The sequence below is a fragment of the Nycticebus coucang genome, chromosome 21 (genome assembly GCF_027406575.1).
Source record: "Nycticebus coucang isolate mNycCou1 chromosome 21, mNycCou1.pri, whole genome shotgun sequence".
Taxonomy (NCBI): Eukaryota; Metazoa; Chordata; class Mammalia; order Primates; family Lorisidae; genus Nycticebus; species Nycticebus coucang.
The window spans coordinates 15576179-15595908 of NC_069800.1; the positions used below are offsets into that span (position 1 = coordinate 15576179).

The window sequence follows — 19730 nt, forward strand, 5'->3', positions numbered from 1 at the left end:
TATAGAATTTGTGAAGTGGAATGGATAAACTTAATTGAAGGTCTATTTTACAGGTGAAGAATTGGGCATCTGAGAGGCAAAGTAACCCCATATCCCCAACAGGGAATACAACCAGAATAGAAGTAATTCCAGCCCCAGTCCCTGAATCTATAGCCTCACTCTAATGGTGTCTAAAGCCAGGGGTTCCAACAGCACAGTCTGAGAAGCTCTGTGACATCATAAGTGGCAACTGGGTGTAGTTTACAACAGGCACCCAAATAACTCTTGCCTGTCACCTGGCCACCAGCACTCACACACCTAGGACACATGCTGTACCCCCAATGTCCAAGTCCCTGTGTGATCACCCTTCTTCTAAGTGCACTGCTGCTGATATCGTCATAAATAGCAAGTGCAGAAAGCCCACGCCCCTATACGCGTATCTAGGACTTCTGAGAGGAGACACCACTATCTTCAACCAGGACAAGCAATATTCACTCTGTACAGGGCCTCTTAAGGGAAACTGAGCAACGTTCTGGAATGAACCTGCCCATGGCTCCCTCCAGCTCCACCCTCTCACTTAACAGGTCAGAGGCAGAGACAGTGACTACTGCTAAATGGTACACCTGTATCAGGACCTCAGGAGTGCTTGGGCTCTCCCACTTTTTTTCTTAACATATCTGTTCATTCCAGACTGAGAAGCAGCCCTCCAGAGAATTCTGGTAAGAACACGAGGTAGCCAGGGTCCATTTGTGTCTGTGGTGATGTTTTGATTACCCATTTGCTAGATATAGACAGTTGGGCAGAGACGATGGCCTCGTTACCATGCCTGGGACCTTCAGAGCTTGCCAAGGTGAGAGAATGGCACTGGAACCTCAGACCTGGGCCTGTTGACAGAACCAGACAGGCCCATGACTGCTTGCTTTCATGGGGTGGGGTTGGAGAGCGTCCCTTTAGGAATCTTGCACTATGCCCCACCCATCATGGGGAGATGGGCACCCCCTGAGACAGTGGGACACTCACGAGCACACTTCCACATGGAGCCATCAAACACGGGGCACTCAGCTGTACCTACTTTATTACTTCATTACCAATTCTCACGGCAGTTGTGAAAGCTCAGAATGATTATCTCAACTTCCCAGAGAAACACACAGAGGCTTGAAAACCTGAATATTTTGCCAAAGCCCACAGTTTGAAAGCTGGGATTTAAACTCAAGAGAGCACAGTTCCGAGCCCTAGGCTAGATATAAGGCTGCCAGGGCTACATACACACTCTGCATCCTCGGGGTGTTTGTGATGAGGCTGCAAAGACAGGAGATACGTCCAAACACTACTGAAGTTCTAGACCAGCCTGCCTAGGAGACCTCTCTGTGATGATGAAAATGCTCTACCAGAAAGAAAAAGAAAGAAAGAAAATGTTCCACCCTCCAGCTCCATGTACCTACTGCATACTTGACATGAGGCTGGTGCAACTGAGAATCTGAAGTTTTAATTTACTTATTCAATTTCAATTGCCATTGAATACCTGTATTGGACAGGGCAGTCAGATATTTTATACTAACAGCATTCAGAAAAGAGAATGGTCACTACAGCTGGTGGCGGGGGGATCCCAGCAGTCTGCAAGGAGGTCAGAGTCAGAGGTTGCAGGCTCTGAGCCAGCCTTCGATGTGTTAGGGTTTTAAGACGACTCTTCTTGTTTCAAGGATGATCATCTTCCCTACAGAATTTGGCTCCAATTCAAGGGTCCCAGAAATCAAGCCCAGTCCTCTAGGTCTACAGATGAGGAACCAAGAACATTCCTCCTGGCTCCGTATTTTTTGTGGACCTGCTCTCCACGGTGTGACTAAGCTATCTTTTGCTTCCTCCCTCTTCCCTTCTAAAACCTTTCTTCTGCTCCCTTTCCCTGCGCCCTCTCTGCCAACACCAGAAGGTCCTGGGTTTGTGCTCTTTTTATCAACTTGGACATTTTGTTTTTACCTATGAGGCTGAGTCATTTCCTCTCTTGCAGCGGCTTTTAACGCACTTCTAATAAAGTGCATGAAAACACCTGTCACTCTGAGAAAGGTACTTCCTAATACAGTGAGCAATGCCACCGACTGGGAATCCACCCACCTTCCCCCCAAATCACAGCCCCCGCAACAGGGAACAAAAGCCCTCCCTCCCTGCAAGCCCTGTGTGTGGCCAAACTCAATATTCAGACGGCCCACATGTCACATCTGACTCCGTTCTCTCCCACACCAAACGTGACGAACGGACCCTCTAATGTGTTACTTCCTTCCTCCTCATATCTCAATCATTATCTGCCTGTCCACGGGAGAAGAATATTGAAAACTATTTGACTTCAAGACCAGATCAGCACACAAGGTTCCTTTTTTTTTTTTTTTAGAGATAGAGTCTCACTCTATCACCCTCAGTAGAGTGCTGTAGCATCACAGCTCACAGCATCCTCCAACTCCTGGGCTTAGGCAATTCCCTTGCTTCGGCCTCCCGAGTAGCTGGGACGACAGGTGCCCGCGACAACGCTCGGCTATTTTTGTTGTTGTTGCAGTTTGGCTGGGGCTGGGTTCAAACCTGTCACCCTTGGTATATGGGGCCAGTGCCTTACCCACTAGCCACAGGCACCACCCTGCAAACAGGGTTCTTAACCCAGAATCTGCACCATCCCTCTCATTACCTTTCAGGCTAGTTGCTGGTAAATCTCCAATTCTCAGAGTCCAGCACCTCAGTCCCTCCTTGGGGCTCACAAACCCTATGCCTATTTGCATTTGTAGCTCACGTAGCTGCCCATGTGCTTCACCAACCTTCAAGAATGTTCTTTGGGAGCCTTTAGTAACAGCCACAGTAACCCTTGAGTTCTCCAGCTTGAGGAATATGAATTATGTAGGATTGGTTTTGTTTTGGTTTGGTTTTGGTATGGGGGAGAAGATAACTTATTCTTAATTCTTTCTGGCTTTGCTTTGAGCTGACTATTCAGATTCTCACTTCTAACTACCCTCTAGAAAAGGAGTAGAGACACAACTCCCTGAAACACCTTCTGCACTCAAAGGCCTATGGTTCCTTGGGCTGCAATGAAGATTTTTTGTGTCCTTCCATGGCGACACCAAAAACGAGACAGGCCTTTGAATGTGGAATCAGCATGTGGCTGAACTCTCCTTGAAGGGGACACATGTGAGGCCTGAGTCCCCACCAGGCCAGGAAGGAAGCCCCGAGAGCTGTGAAATGCAAGTCAGGGTGACAGAACAAGGCCACAGAGCTACTGTGAGCTAAAAATGATTTTAAAAATTTTAAAATACCATTAAAAAGCATTTTTTAAGAATATATGACAGACACTGTATGTGGCCTCCAAAGCGTAAGATATTTACTGTCTGTTTGGCCCTTTCCAGAGCAAATTCTCCAAGCCCTGGTCTCAACTATCAGAACCTCATTCATCCAGACGGGTACCTGTCATTTCCCTGAGGCTTCAGGAGCTGGGTTCTGACAACTTCTAGTTCCTGTGGACACCCCTTTGCCTTTGTTTTCTCTTTTCAGTTTCAGCAATATTAGAGGGAAAAAGTTCCATAATACCTTTCCAAGGGAAGGCACAATAGATATCAAATACAAGAACTAAAAAGGAAAATTCATTTGTCCTAAGAAGATCAACATCGTGGGCAAGGATCTGGCCCAAGGCCTGTGTCTTTACTGCAACAGAAAAGAGGCTCCTGATTAAAAACCACCCATCCAGGGAGGATCCCAGAGCAACCTCACCCAGCATACCCCGACCCAGCGCCTCACTGGCTGGCACCTGCCTCCACGTCGGATGCCAGGACAGAGTCAGGAGCAACACTGCTTTTGACTTACCTTTTCCCCCAGCTCCCTGAGGAAAAGAATACAGTCGTAGAAAAGTGCTTTAATATTCCCTTAGGATCTCACCTTTAAGCTTCTTAGACTCCTGCCCTAAATGTTTTTAAAGTCCCCTGGTTTAGAACGCAAAGAAAAAATGCAGCATCCAGCACTTGCTCAGCCATAACCAGAGAAAATGACGACCCCGCCAGACACAGCCCCCCTTTACCTGGTTCTGTGCAGTTTTTGCTGCTCCAGAGTTCTTCATCCTCAGAAGTCAGAGTGTCATTCACCTGCATTAGCTTCCTCCCCACCATCCACTTTCTGTCTTCCCCTATGAGGTCCATGAGGTCAAGTTCTGGGAAGAAAAAGACAATAACCACACATCACTCACAGCTGGGCCTCAGCTGGTGCCAGTGCCTTCATGGGCCATGTGCTCAGCCCTGCCTACCCCCCAGGCACCTGCCCGAGGGCTCTGGCTGCTGGGACCTCCTGGGCCAGCCGCCCTTGGCCAAGGCCTGGTGGAAAACGGCACACAGACATCTCACCACACGAGGGGGATGACCTTGAGGTGGGCATTCTAAACTGGATTCCAGAGTCTCCCCCAGTGGAATTGAGCTCAGCAGTCTACACTATGACCCTCCTAATAAAGCACACTTTACGGGCCCCTTCCCTGTCTCAATTCTCTGCTTCCAAGGACATGTTAAAAGATGTTTAACCAATTTTTTTAAGTGTTCTGATCATGAAGGGATGCTGGATATTATCAAAAGATTTTTCTGCATCAATTGAGAGAATCATATGATCTTTATTTTTTAGTTTATTTATGTGCTGAATTACATTTATAGATTTATATATATTGAACCAGCCTTGACACCCTGGGAAAAATTCCACTTGGTCATGGTATATAATTTTTTTGATGTGTTGTTGGATTCTGTTTGTTAGGATCTTATTGAGTATTTTTGCATCAAAATTCATTAGTGATATTGGTCTATAATTTTCTTTTCTTGTTGGGTCTTTCCCTGGTTTGGGGATCAAGGTGATATTTGCTTCATAGAATGTGTTGTAGTATTCCTTCTTTTTCTATATTTTGGAAGAGGTTTAGTAATATAGGCACTACTTCTTCTTTAACACTTTAAAGGTTTGGTAGAATTCTGACGTAAAGCCATCTGGTCCTGGGCTTTTCTTTTTTGGGAGATTTTGTATAGTTGATGCTATTTCAGAACTTGATATAGGCCTGCTCAATATTTCCACTTCATTCTGGCTAAGTCTTGGTAGCTGGCTACCAAGTATTGGTCGAATTCTTTCAGATTTTCATATTTCTGAGAGTCAAGTTTCTTGTAATATTCGTTAAGAATTTTTTGAATTTCTGAGGAGTCTGTTGCTATTTCATCTTTACCATTTATGATTGATGAAATTGGAGATTTTACTCTTTTTTTTCCTGGTTAGGTTGCCCAAAGGTTTATCTATTTTATTGGCCTTTTCAAAAAACCAACTTTTGGATTTATTGATCTGTTGTATAATTCTTTTGTTTTCAATTTCATTTAATTCTGCTCTGCCTTTATATATACCAACAATAGTCAAGCCGAAAAAACAGACTCTATTCTTTTCACAGTAGTGCCAAAGAAGATGAAATATTTGGGAGTTTATCTAACAAAGGACGTGAAAGATCTCTAACAAAGAGAACTATGAAACTTTAAGAAAAGAAATAGCTGAAGATGTTAACAAATGGAAAAACATACCATGCTCATGGCTGGGAAGAATCAACATCCTTAAAATGTCTATACTACCCAAAGCAATATATAATTTTAATGCAATTCCTATCAAAGCTCCATTGTCATATTTTAAAGATCTTGAAAATATAATACTTCGTTTTATATGGAATCAGAAAAAACCTCGAATAGCCAAAATATTACTCAGCAATAAAAACACAGCAGGAGGAATCATGCTACCAGACCTGAGACTGTACTATAAATCAATAGTGATCAAAACAGCATGGTATTGGCACAAAAACAGAGAAGTAGATGTCTGGAACAGAATAGAGAACCAAGAGATGAATCCAGCTGCCTACCGTTATTTGATCTTTGACAAGCCAATTAAAAACATTCAGTGGGGAAAAGATTCCCTATTTAACAAATGGCGCTGGGTGAACTGGCTGGCAACCTGTAGAAGACTGAAACTGGACCCACACCTTTCACCATTAACTAAGATAGACTCTCACTGGATAAAAGATTTAAACTTAAGACATGAAAGTATAAAAATACTTGAAGAAAGTGCAGGGAAAACTCTTGAAGGAATCGGCCTGGGTGAATATTTTATGGGGAGGACTCCCCAGGCAATTGAAGCAGTATCAAAAATACATTACTGGGACCTGATCAAACTAAAAAGCTTCTGTACAGCCAAGCACATAGTAAATAAAGCAAGCAGACAGCCCTCAGAATGGAAGAAAATATTTGCAGGTTATACCTCCGATAAAGGTTTAATAACCAGAATCCACAGAGAACTCAAACGTATTAGCAAGAAAAGAACACGCGATCCCATCTCAGGGTGGGCAAAGGACTTGAAGAGAAACTTCTCTAAAGAAGACAGATGCACGATCTACAGACACATGAAAAAAAGCTCATCATCCTTAATCATCAGAGAAATGCAAATCAAAACTACTTTGAGATATCACCTAACACCAGTAAGATCAAGACCACATAACAAAATCCCAAAACCAGAGATGTTGGCGTGGATGTGGAGAAAAGGGCACACTTCTACACTGCTGGTGGGAATGCACACTAACACGTTCCTTTTGGAAGGATGTTTGGAAAATACTTAAGATCTAAAAACAGACCTAACATTCGATCCCACACTTCCTTTACTAGGTTTATACCCAGAAGACCAAAAATCACAATATAACAAAGACATCTGTACCAGAATGTTTATTGCAGCCCAATTCATAATTGCTAAGTCATGGAAGAAGCCCAAGTGCCCATCGACCCACGAATGGACTAGCAAATTGTGGTACATGTATACCATGGAATATTATGCAGCCTTAAAGAAAGATGGAAACTTTACCTCTTTCATGCTTACATGGATGGAGCTTGGAGCTGGAACATATTCTTCTTAGCAAAGTATCTCAAGAATAGAAGAAAAAGTATCCAATGTACTCAGCCCTACTATGAAGCTAATTCATAGCTTTCTTTTTTTTTTTTTTAGTAAGTTACACGAAATTTATATTTATCTATTTATTCCTTTTTTTTATTAAATCATAGATGTGTACATTAATGCAATCATGGGGCACCATATACTGGTTTTATAGAGCATTTGACACATTTTCATCACACTGGTTAACATGGTCTTCCTGGCATTTTCTTAGTTATTGTGTTAAGACATTTACATTCTGCATTTACTAAGTTTCACATACGCCCTTGTAAGATGCACCGCAGGTGTAATCCCACCAATCGCCCTCCCTCCACCCACCTCTCCCCTTCCTCCCCTCCCTTTCCCCCTTCCCCCTAATTTATAGCTTTCATATGAAGGCTATAACCCAACTGTAGCACAAGAATATGGGGAAAGGGCCAAGGGAGGGTGGAAGTCAGGGTGGAGGGAGGGTAATGGGTGCAGCCACACCTATGGTGCATCTTAGAATAGGTACAGGTGAAACCTACTAAATGCAGAATACAAATGTCTACATACAATAACTAAGAAAATGCCATGAAAGCTATGTAGAACAGTTTGATGAGAATATTTCAGATTGTATATGAAACCAGCACATTGTACCCCTTGATTGCACAAATGTACACAGCTATGATTTAACAATAAATAAATAAATAAATAATTACTAAAAAAAAAATGTTGGATGTTCTTGGATGGTTGGCGAAGGACCTGATTTGTAGCCATTGTCCAATTTCTTTGGTGCCAACATTCCCATCATGGCCAATTCCAAGATCCCAACATAACTTCAGAGATCACAGAGTCGGGGAAAGCACGGTATTCGCACCTCCCCTGAGTCAGTGTTAGCTGGCTCCAGCCCACTACCATCTAGCCCCAACTAGAATTTCCCTGAAGTGCTTCCCAACCCCAGATGAGGATCTGTCCCTGGGAAGGTCACCAAGCTAAGACATCATTTCGCTGTCCCCAGAGTGTGGCCTTCAGAGCCACATAACAGGTTCTCCATCCTCAGAAAATGAAGCTGTGAACTGGGAAGAAGTGTACCCCAGAACATGTGTTGGAGGTGAGGTCCGTGCCCAGGGCTCTGGCTAGGATGGCGAGGGGGTGGAGGTGCCAGGAGGAAGAAGAGGGGCTGTGGAGCGCACCAGAGAGGAGAGGGCAGCGCGTCCCGTCCGGGGCACACTGAGTCTGAAGTGATAGTGGAGCAGCAGGCAGGAGGGGGCCTGCTGCCCGCGGTTGGGCGGAAATATCTCGGGCAGAAGTGAGCAGAGAGCCCCCAGGGGGCCCTGGTGGAGGAAGAGACCTGAAGGGAAGGAACAGAAGAACCCACGTCCTTCAGAGAGCAGGGACAGCAAAAGAAATAGCAAAGGATCACGAGAAAGGAAGAGCAGAGAAAGCTGGTGTCACGCAGCACGTGCAGAGAGAACAGCAAGAACGAGGGGGCAACAGCCTTGACCACCGCGAACAGAGCGAGAAGGAAGGCAGAGAAAGCTGGTGTCACGCAGCACGTGCAGAGAGAACAGCAAGACGAGGGGGCAACAGCCTTGACCACCGCGGACAGAGCGAGACGGAAGGCAGAGAAAGCTGGTGTCACGCAGCACGTGCAGAGAGAACAGCAAGAACGAGGGGGCAACAGCCTTGACCACCGCGGACAGAGCGAGAAGGAAGGCAGAGAAAGCTGGTGTCACGCAGCACGTGCAGAGAGAACAGCAAGAACGAGGGGGCAACAGCCTTGACCACCGCGGACAGAGCGAGAAGGAAGGCAGAGAAAGCTGGTGTCACGCAGCACGTGCAGAGAGAACAGCAAGACGAGGGAGCAACAGCCTTGACCACCGCGAACAGAGCGAGAAGGAAGGCAGAGAAAACTGGTGTCACGCAGCACGTGCAGACAGAACAGCAAGAACGAGGGGGCAACAGCCTTGACCACCGCGGACAGAGCGAGAAGGAAGGCAGAGAAAGCTGGTGTCGAGCAGCACGTGCAGAGAGAACAGCAAGAACGAGGGGGCAACAGCCTTGACCACCGCGGGCAGAGCGAGAAGGAAGGCAGAGAAAGCTGGTGTCGAGCAGCACGTGCAGAGAGAACAGCAAGAACGAGGGGGCAACAGCCTTGACCACCGCGGGCAGAGCGAGAAGGAAGGCAGAGAAAGCTGGTGTCGAGCAGCACGTGCAGAGAGAACAGCAAGAACGAGGGGGCAACAGCCTTGACCACCGCGGGCAGAGCGAGAAGGAAGGCAGAGAAAGCTGGTGTCGAGCAGCACGTGCAGAGAGAACAGCAAGAACGAGGGGGCAACAGCCTTGACCACCGCGGGCAGAGCGAGAAGGAAGGCAGAGAAAGCTGGTGTCACGCAGCACGTGCAGAGAGAACAGCAAGAACGAGGGGGCAACAGCCTTGACCACCACGGACAGAGCGAGAAGGAAGGCAGAGAAAGCTGGTGTCACGCAGCACGTGCAGAGAGAACAGCAAGAACGAGGGGGCAACAGCCTTGACCACCACGGACAGAGCGAGAAGGAAGGCAGAGAAAGCTGGTGTCGAACAGCACGTGCAGAGAGAACAGCAAGAACGAGGGGGCAACAGCCTTGACCACCGCGGACAGAGCGAGAAGGAAGGCAGAGAAAGCTCAGGCAGAGCCTGATGACGGGTCCCAGGGAGGCAGACCCAGCCGGACACAGGGGCCAGCACTACAGAAAGAAGCCGCGTGAGGTGATGCTGCCTCTGAGTATCTGCTGAGGGCAGAACCTGAATCTCAACAGGACACAGGACAGGCAGGGGCCCGAGATCCACGGGCCCAGCGGCCCTCACACCAGGCCCCACTTGGCACCCGGCAACATCAGCCTGGTGTCCTGAGTGTTCACGGAGGAGCTGAAGCAGCAGGCTCACTCCTCCCTCTCCACGGAGATTCAGTCTCCTGAACGATTCCACCTTCAGTATCAGATTTGATCCTCACAACACTATTCAGGAGGAGTCGCATGGACAGACCATCTCTCTCCAACACCTGGTCACTGCTGGTTCAGGGGAGGTGCTTAGCAAGTGCAAGTTAAAATAGCCACTCCCACATTATAAGTAGATAAAGTGAGGCACATGGAAATTTCTGGAGATCATAGTGCTTGTGAGCGCCTTACCTGGGCCAACAGCACATGCCCACATTGAAGTCTTCCCCAGAAAACGTAGCCCCTAACTCCAGACACGAATGTATCAAGATATCCAATTGCAAATTACAACTTTCGCATATTGGCCAGGAGAGTGCCCCCCCTCTAGGTTTTCAAAAACAACAACAACAAAATTGAGGGGTTGGTGTCGAACTAGAATAAACAATAATTTTAGACTCTGAAATACAAAATTCTACATGGTAGACACATGTACCTGTTTAGCTGAAACTGTGAGGACAGTTCCCAGGATAAGTCAAAAGCAAAGCAAGTCACCTGTGTGGTCCAGCTAACCCAATGGGTGATTTTATGATTAAGAACAGTGACAAGCAGAGAAAAAAAAATCTCAAAAACTCATGAAGAAACAGCACGCAGTCCTAAAATGTGAACATAACACACTACTATCGGAAATGACCTAAATCATGGAGAAAGGTATCCCCTCTGTCTCAGGCTGGGTTTCCCCAGAAGCTGCCCTGTGGACAGAATCTGAGCCCAGGTGGGTTATACAGGAGGTGACCCCAGAGAGAACCAGCAGGAGATTAGGGAAGCAGGAAAGAAAGAGGAATTGGTCAGAGGAGGGTGCACATCAAGCGAGAAACTGGAACTCGATCCAGCTCCCAACTCTGGGAGCCAGCACTCACGTGCGTCTCGGACACCCAAGAGGTGAGGGAGCTTGTGTGTTTATCCACCTAGTCCTGCTTGAACATTGGTTGAAGGCTGTTCAAAGAGGACATTGATTACCCAGCACTGCCCACCTGTCGGATGGTTATCCAAGGTGGTGCTCAAATAAAGGCTTAAGACAATGAAATGCAGGTGCTAGAAGCTGGACAGGGCTGGAGTCCACGACAGAGGTGAGAACAGGGGGACGAGGGCAGGGTGCCACAGCATCTACTGCCACACAGCCAGGTGACAGAGCACTGTGGCATCAGCACACCCACCCGTTATCTAGGGAGAGTCGGCCCACGGCCAGCAGGCTGGCCATTCTACTGCTCCTATAACATGGGACGAAGAAAAGTGCTTTGTGGTGCTGCAATCCCAACGTTCAGAAAGACCCCAAAGATTTGCAAAGAAGCAAGAGTATACTTTCCAATTACTTCCAAAGTTCCTCCTATGCCAAGTTTCCATGGTTCTGTAATTCTGAGAGAAAAGCTGATACCAATTAAGAGATGTAAAAATAAAGCCAACTATTGTAGCAGAAAATGAGGGGATTTTTTAACATAATGATTCAATATCTTCAAGAATTAGAGACTATTAATGCAGCACCTCTGGAGTCCAAAACCTACATGGTTTTATCTCAACAAAAATATATTTGACCACTGACCACTGATACAGTAACGCAGAGACCAGAGTCTGAGAAAGTGAGAGTGATGAAAGCAACGCCTGGCACTCCCTCCCCAGACCCAGGTCTGACAACTTTGTGCCCGAGTCCACCTGTCTTCACAGAATTCCTGCTGAGGTGGGAAGGGGCAGTTGGTTCAGCAATACATTACTCTTGGAATAAATAAGTCATAATAGGTGTGGATTTGCTTGAGATCAGAGCCAGTTGACAACCACACCAACTACTACAGCTTCCATCCACCAAGGGTCTGCCGTGCACAGCAAACTTTCCATTCTTCACCAGGTTTTATCTTCGTGGATGGAAGCCCTACATGGAAATACCAGCTCTGTTTTGCAAATACGGGGACTGATGCACAGAGAAGTTAAATAACTTGTCCAAGACCACACATCATGCAAGTGGTAGAATAAGGATTTGAACTCAGGTGTGGTGACCCCCAAACCCAAATTCTTGGCAGATGCCTGAAAGGTGAAATACATCCCAGTTGCATTAAGTAGCTATCGTAAGGTAGCTCAGTAACACCGTGCACGCCTTAGGATAGTAAGAGTGAAGACCCCTCCCTGGAGCTCTTTCAAAGATAGTTGTTTCCCCAGAAGCTGCAGTCAACGAGGCTTCAGTCAACGGTGAATGGCACATACTCGGGTGGTCTCACGAGACTCTGACACAGCATCTCGCTGTCTCTTTCCTGTGTTCAGATGTGCTCAGCTACACAGGCACGCAGCATCGTGTTATGTTTGCCCACAGTATCTGGTACCACACAGGAGGTTGCAGTCTAGGAACAAAGGTGTATCATACACCCTAGGTGTGTACAATGCCATACCAGCCACATTCTCGTAAGTGCATTTTATGATGTATGTACAGTGACAAAATCGCCTAAGGACACATTTCTCAGAACACACCCTCATCATTAAGCGACTGTATTAGGAAGAGCAGTGAAGCAGGAGGATCACCCACAAGAAGCGTCACAAACACACAGTTAGATGTTCCTAAAACCCCACTCTGAGCCCCTCTGCTCATTGCTGATTTCCTGGAGATCAGCTGGCCCCGCGGACCATGACGGCAAGAGCTGCTTTCTTCTATTTGAGGAGAAGGGCCAGAGGACTGGCGGTGGGGAAGACTACCAGCATGCTCACCTCCCCAGCGTCCTCAGACTGCTCTGCCATGGCAAACAGGCAGCTCTGCAAAGCTACACTTGAGCAATGTCAACAAAAACACTTGGCCCCATCCACGGCATTCTTGGCTCCTCATCTGCCAGGCCCTGAAGATGCATGTTGGCCTAATTAGTCAGGAGAGGGGGTGGGGAGCTGAAGGGGAGGCAGCAGGCTCACATGTCACATGTTACCAGCAGAGGAAGCCTGTGGGATTGCAGGCTCTGAGGAGGAGGGATAGGAGTGGGCCCCGGAGATATGCAGGCCGGCCCCTTCCTGGAAGGGGAAGAAGCCCAGTTCTCCATCTGAGACCCAAGCCGCGTGCACTAAGGAGGACAGGGAGCAAGGCTGGGTGCCAAGTTTCCATTACAGAGCTGTGTGCTCACCCTCCTGTGCTCCAGCACTCTCTCTCTCTCTCTTTTTCTCTTCCTTTCTCTCCTCTTCCCTCCTCCCTACACTGGGGTTTGGAGAGCCTGAGGAATTCTGAGACCAACGTGGATCTCTTTTTATGCCCCCCAATCAACAGCCCCAGCTCACAGCCTACACTCACAACTAACACACTACCACCTGTGTGCGGCCTTTATAGCACAGGCCTTCCCACCCTTCCTGCACACTGGTCCCAGGCCCAGCAGAGAGGCGGCTGCCTGCTCCCTGAGAAGGGATTAACCCCTCGGACACGGGGACTGGTGGCAGGTGGGGAAGTTTGCTGCTCCATAGCACAACTATCTTTTATGCCCTCGCCCAGGTGCCAAGAGCCCTTCCTGTGCCATCTCACTTTGTCCTCTTGCAGGGAGTGTGGACGAATTTTCTGCTAGTGCTGATGACATTAAGTGACCGAGCCAGGACTTGAGCCCAGATCTGACTCTTAAAGCCTTCCCACCTTGTCCCAGAGTTCCAGAAGCCTGAGGAAGTGACCTTATGGGGTCAACAGGCTACCTTTGAGAGTACCTACTAACTGTCCCTCTCATAAACAGAAATACTGCTTTGCTTTCTGAAAACTGGATGGAGAAAAACACCATCCTGAAATGCACCAGCAGGGCGACAGCCCCAGCATGTGCAGAGGAGGAAACTGAGTCTCAGAACACATACAGCAACATGGAAGAGAAAAAGTGCAGAAAACTTGGTTAACAGCGCAGGAAACGGAACCCGAGGTGGTAGCACCCACTGGCTCTCTGGACCAGGGGTGCTCCTCAACCGGGCCACAAACACCCCGCCCTGCAGTTTACACAGCTGCCTCCACGCTGTCCTGGGGGCTGCACCCGGGGCTGGAGGTCAGGCCTGCGAGCCGACCACACCCCTCAGGCCTAAGAGGCAGCAGCGGCCTGCTCGTGACTTCCTTCCCTTGCCCCAGAGTGTCAGGAGGACCCCACCCTCTGAGGGGAAGAGGGGAGCCACAGGCCCTGGCCTTGTTCATGTGGATGGCCCTCAGGGGGTCGGTTTCCAGCTGAAGCAAGAGCTTCCCTCTGCATTTGTGCTTGGAAAGAAGCAGAAAGTACGGAGCTCTCCAAACCCCCCAGGAGAGAGGGAAGCTGGAAGCTGAGCAGGCCTTGCCCCAGTGGCAAAGACTCCAGAAAGCCAGAGAAGGGAGGAGCCAGAGAAGGTGGCTAGGAAAAGAGCTCTGCGTGGCAGGGGCCCTGGAGCCCATCCTCACTCTTCCTGAAGCCATTTACTCAGCCTGCCTGGCGGGCTGGGCGGTGCTGAGAGCCCACGGGCGGGACCAGGTTCTGTCTCCACCATCACAGGCAGCTGCTCTCACACAGGATGCAAACTTCTTCCTGGTGTAGAGGCCCTGCACCTCCACTCCAAGAGCAAACCCAGGTTGAAAGTGGAGGGTTTTCAGTCCCTCCAGGGGGACAGGAGAGGAAACAATCCCAGGGGAAGTGGAGAGGAAACAACCCCAGCCACCTGCCCTGCTGAGCTGGGCTCTTCCTGGGAGTCCTTGTTCCCCGGTCAGAGCAGCTGCAGCAGAAGCACATCCTGGGTCAGACCAGAGCCCGAATCTGCATTTTGCAAGACTGGCAGGGAAGTCCCTGGGCCCCCTGGAATCAGAGTTATTGTGCCCAGACCCTGCGGGGCAGCCTTCCAAGCGCCATAGGCCAAGGAAGCTGCAAAGACCTGGCAGGGGGTTCTGCATGGTGTACAGAAATGGTCCTCGGGGCTGGGCTGAGGCAGCAGGAAAGCCAGTGCCCTGATGGAGAAAGGGAGGGACACTAAGCCAGCTGCCTCGGTCCCAAGCTCTGCTATGAGATATGTGGCATGCTCTGGGGTCCTGCACCAGGAGACTGGCCCCATCGCCAGTGCCCAAAGAAACACACCACTGTCAGAGGCACAGTGTGGGAAGGGGCAGGCTGGCTGAGCCCCTAGCAAGGGTGGCCAGGGGGAAAGGGATGGCCTAAAGCACCGAGACCAAAGGCCTGAACCAAGAGTCCAGATGGGCCCAAAAGCAGATTCTGCTGTGGCCGTCGGGCAATCAAGGCAGGCTGGTTGTGAGATTCTCAGGGATGGGGAGCCCACGTACCCGCACCGCTTCCAGAGGGAAGCCCTTCCTTCAAGCAGGCAGCTTCCTGAGCCCTCCAGCCCTCCCTCACCCACACTGGACTGCACCAGTCACACCCCGCCCTCCTGCCTGTACCCACTCACTCCCACAGCAGCCCGAAAGCCCCAGGAGAGCCCAGTCTCCTGCCAGTGTCACTCCCACTACTGGTCTCCCCCTCCCCAGCAAGGCTGGCCTGCAACTGCGTATGTTTCATCAGGGCCACCACCTGTGTGAGACAACTCCCCAGGGAAAGAGGGACAGTCTATATCACCCCTCAGGGTCAAGCCCCTTGACTTGAGGGTTCAGTTAAAGCGAAAGGTCCAGGAATTTTAGTGGCAAACCTGAGCCAGAGTTAGATTTTCTGTACAAAACTGTTTACATGACAGCCTGTTCCTCAGAGCCAAGACTGGGCCAGCTACATGGACATGACCTGGGAGCCTGGAAGAGGCACAGGACGCTGCATCAGACCCTGCACTTTCATGAGGTGACTCGTACTTACAGTGCGGCTGGGAAGCCGGGGGGACCCCACACTCGCCTATTTCATCCCAGCTCCTGGCTGAGAAGCTCCCAGCACAGCGCTCAGCTCAACCTCTCCGTCTCTGCAGCCCAACATGTAGGGTTCTCCCTCAGCATCCCAGGGACCTGGTGACCCCTGCCGGGGAGGCTTCAGCATCCACATGGGGTGTGGACACCCCAAGCTCCCTTTTGAAATTGCTTCCAAGGCTTGACATGAAGTCCCAGCAGCCTGGCTTCGGAGCTGTCTCTTCTCACAGCAGCCCCCTTTCCTTCACTAAGCTAAACACAGCATGGGGCTCCTCTAAGGGCCTGTGGGGCTGAGCCCTGGAGTTCTCCTGCCCAGGGCCCAGCTTCCTCCCCGGGGCTGCAGGCAGTCAGGCCCATGCTGAGCCCCACCTGCCTCTCAAGTCCCCGTTCCTCTGGCCCTTGCTGCACCTAGAAGAGCCCTCCTGCCACCCCTTTGCCTGTCTGGGGTATTTTCCCAGATTCCACAATCACTAGTAGCTTGAAGCTCAGGCCTCTTCATGGACGTCTTTCCCGACCAGCCCTACCTGAAGGAGACCCTTCTCTCTTCTGTCTTCTAGACTCTCTCTCTCTTTCCCCCCTGTAGCCTCCTCTGTGTGTCCCTCTGCATATGCCGTGTCCAATATGGGGTTTCTTCTTGCTTGGAACCCCTAAAACTCATGTGTTGCAATCCTAACCCCCAATTTGAGAGGTAATAAGGCCATGAGACTGGATAGTAATCACTGAGTCCCATGAAGGGGATTGGTGTTCTTCATATAAGGGACCCCAGAAAGTACTCCAGCCCTTTCCCCCTTGGGAAGATATGGTAGTCTGCAGCCCAGAAAGGGCCCTCACCTGAAGCGGCTGTGCTGGGGCCATGATCCTCGACTCCCAGCCTCCAGAAACAACAGATTTCTATTGTTTTCAGTATTCTGTCAGAGCAATGGGACCTGACTACCACATGTCTCAGACTTAACGCAGACGCAGGCGTGTAACTTAGGAACCTTGTGAAAAGGCACATTCTGAGTAAGGAGGTCTGGGGTGGGCTCTGAGATTCTGTATTTCTCACTCGGTCCCAGGAATGTGTGCAGTGCCTGTATGAGTAGTGAGGCTCTATTACATATTTTTAAATGCATGCCCACATGCATGAAAGGGTCTGAGTCACTACATGCAAATACACACCCCAGCAGAGCTGTTCCAGAAAGAGGACTGCAAATTCCCAGCCGGGCAATACTTTCTGCAGCAGCTGTGAGCATGCCCAGAGATTCCCAGGTGGAACAAAGCAGCCCCAGCAGAACAGGAGTGGACTTGAAGAGAATGATGCCCTGGCCAGTGCTGAATTTTGTCCCTCAGGAGACAGAGGTGAAGGTAGAGGGGTGTTCTTCTCTTCACACAATAACTGCAGACCTACAATCGACCTGCTCTCAAAGCAAGAGCCTTGCTGAGTCTTAACTGTTATCACACAGCACCAGGGAGCAAATTCTAAAACTGTGCCCACTGCACCTGATGGGAGTCAGTCAACAAACACGTGTTTCTCAGCGGCAGGGAGCACTGCCTCAGCCAAGTCCCACCCGTCCTCCTCACACTCGATGGCAGGAAGCCAATTTAACTCAGACTCTGTACAGGGGTCTCACAACCAAGACAGCTTTCCAGGGGGGGAGAAAGCTGGAAAAATGGTGGAGGTGGGAATGGGAGGCAGGTGGTAACAGGTGCACCCACAATTCAATCTGCATAACGTGGAACCCTGGCTCTGAAACTGAAATCGCCGTTCAGATAGGGGTTGCCAGTTATTTGTCACACTCCCTGGGCTTTTCTTTGACCATCTGGCCCGACATCCAAGCTGCCAAGAAACACTTGGGAACGTAAATGGAGACCTTTCTGGTAGGTGGGTGGTTACCTCTTCCCTTCTGAGCTCCTCAAATGCTCCCCAGGATGACTTCCCACACTTTAAAAAGCAGAAAACTCCAAATACCATGGTGATCAACTTGGATCTGTGCTGTCCAAAAGAACGAACTTTGCGGTGATGGAAGTGTCCTGCATCTGTACCGTTCAGCACGGTGGCCACCAGCGGTTACTCACTTTAAATACGACTACCCAACTGGGGACTAAATGTTCAATTTTATTTAATGTAAACTTAAATTTATATAATCACATGTGGCTAGTGGCTAGTCTAAGGCCTTATCTCTTAATTAGATGTCCCTGCTCCAAGATCAAGAACAGAGGCAGAAGGCTGATTCTGTCATCACACTGCAGGAGCAAAGGGAGGTGGAGGAAAGACAGTGGCCTTCAGATGAGACAAAGAAGTGGATGGGGTTTGCCTGGTTTTGTTCTTTTTGGACCTCCTCCCTTGCCTGAAAAGAAGAAGGGAAGCCGGTCTGACTGGTAAAGGAGAAAGGAAGAGGTCGCATCACTAAAAACTAACCCCAATCCCTCCCAGACAGAAGAGCCATGGGGATCTTGCTCTGGGGCATGGATGCGCCTCCCTTACTGAGAATTTAAGGCAAAAACTACTCAAATTGATCAGAAACCATGCGAGGCCGACGTGGGAGGGTAGCTGGGCTTACAGTAAAAGAAATTCAACATCTTGGACACTTGGCAACTTGGGATGCTAGTCCCAAATCTGTCACTAGCTTGAGGCTGCTGAAGAAGTTTAATCACTGTATCCCAATGCCGTACCTGCAAATTGAAAGGCATGAATGAGCTAACCTCTAATATCCCTTGATCTTGGACTTTAAGAGTCTTTTTTTTTTTGCAGGTTTTTTTTTGGCCGGGGTTGGGTTTGAACCCACCACCTCCGGCATATGGGCCAGCGCCCTACTCCTTTGAGCCACAGGCGCTGCCCTAAGAGTCTTTTTTTTTAAATCTAGGATAGAGGCGTCATCTGACCAGAAGCCAGCAGGGTCTCCATCCTTCACAGCCGTGCACTACAGGGGGTGGAACACACGACATGCTGGAGAGTGGGAAGAAAATATCAGAGCCTTCATGTCTGTGCCACATTCCACTCTATAAATTACAAAAGTACATATTTACTTAATATTTGAAAATCCCATAATTAATGTAATAGAAGAGCACCTGCAGCCCACACCAGGGAAAGGGTTAGAAGACAATTACTAGATGGACAGTGCCCTTCCTAGGCCGCCGGCCTTCTAAGGATTACAGTCTAAAGCTCTTCAATGGGCTCAGGTGAGTAGATCTGCCAGTATTATTTGAAATAGTAAAATCTTTACAATATTTCAAAATGAGATGGGAGCATGATCACAAAATCTTTTTATGCCATACAGATGTCCACCGATTATCTTTCGGCAAAGAATTTTTAAAAACAGTTGAACTTAAAGCTGAATTATGCATTTCTCTCTTATAAAAAGACAACTGCTATAAATACGCTAACCTTTTCTAGGAAGACATGTGGCTCCCAGCTAAGTATATACCTAGCAGTTATTTTCAGAAAACACTCTCATCCCCTCCCCACATACACACACATACACATGTCCTTCAAAGTGACATTTTAACAATTGGTGAAAAAGTAGCTTCTTTTGTAAAGAAATTTGTTCTATGGAGAGAGCATTTGGAAAACAAATATCAAGAAATTGTTCCCCCAATCCCATGATAAAAACCAGGAGACTCTAAAGACATTTATATGTTACACTTTAAAATTTGGGAGTAGAACTATGTAATCTGATTAAAAACATTCCAAAACAACAAGTTTCCGTGAATTTTGAACCCATTTATTAAAAATACATAAATGCAACACTTCTGAAAAGCTGCAAGATTACTCAACTGAAATCAGTAAAGATGGAAAAATTATAAGAAAAGTTTTTGCATAATTGGTGGATAAAATTAAAAAATTAGCATCTTAATTTACTAGGCATAGCCCATGATGTTTTCCTTCCATTTTCCTTCCAAGGATCTGTATATCTTGGTGAGTTATCTATTTCAAATGGGAAACCATTAAACTTCAATATTAAAGTAAATAAACTGAACCATAAGTTCAAACAAGCAGACCTCCAAATGCCTGTATTTCAAAGTGTGGAACTAATAGTTTCAAAAATGATTAAGTATATTCAATCATGTTGTTCTCCATAAAACACTCCAGAAACGT

At 48.4% G+C, this 19730-nt stretch overlaps 1 protein-coding gene across 3 annotated transcripts in view; it reads right to left on the reverse strand.

Moving 5' to 3' along the window:
• SLC24A3 (solute carrier family 24 member 3) overlaps positions 1–19730 on the reverse strand; it is a 542017-nt gene that overhangs the window by 462740 nt on the left and 59547 nt on the right. For all 3 annotated transcript variants that reach the window (XM_053574485.1, XM_053574487.1, XM_053574486.1), the window contains exon 2: positions 4025–4153. In XM_053574485.1, the coding sequence (XP_053430460.1) occupies positions 4025–4153 (129 nt within the window). The remainder of the gene's footprint in view (positions 1–4024; positions 4154–19730) is intronic.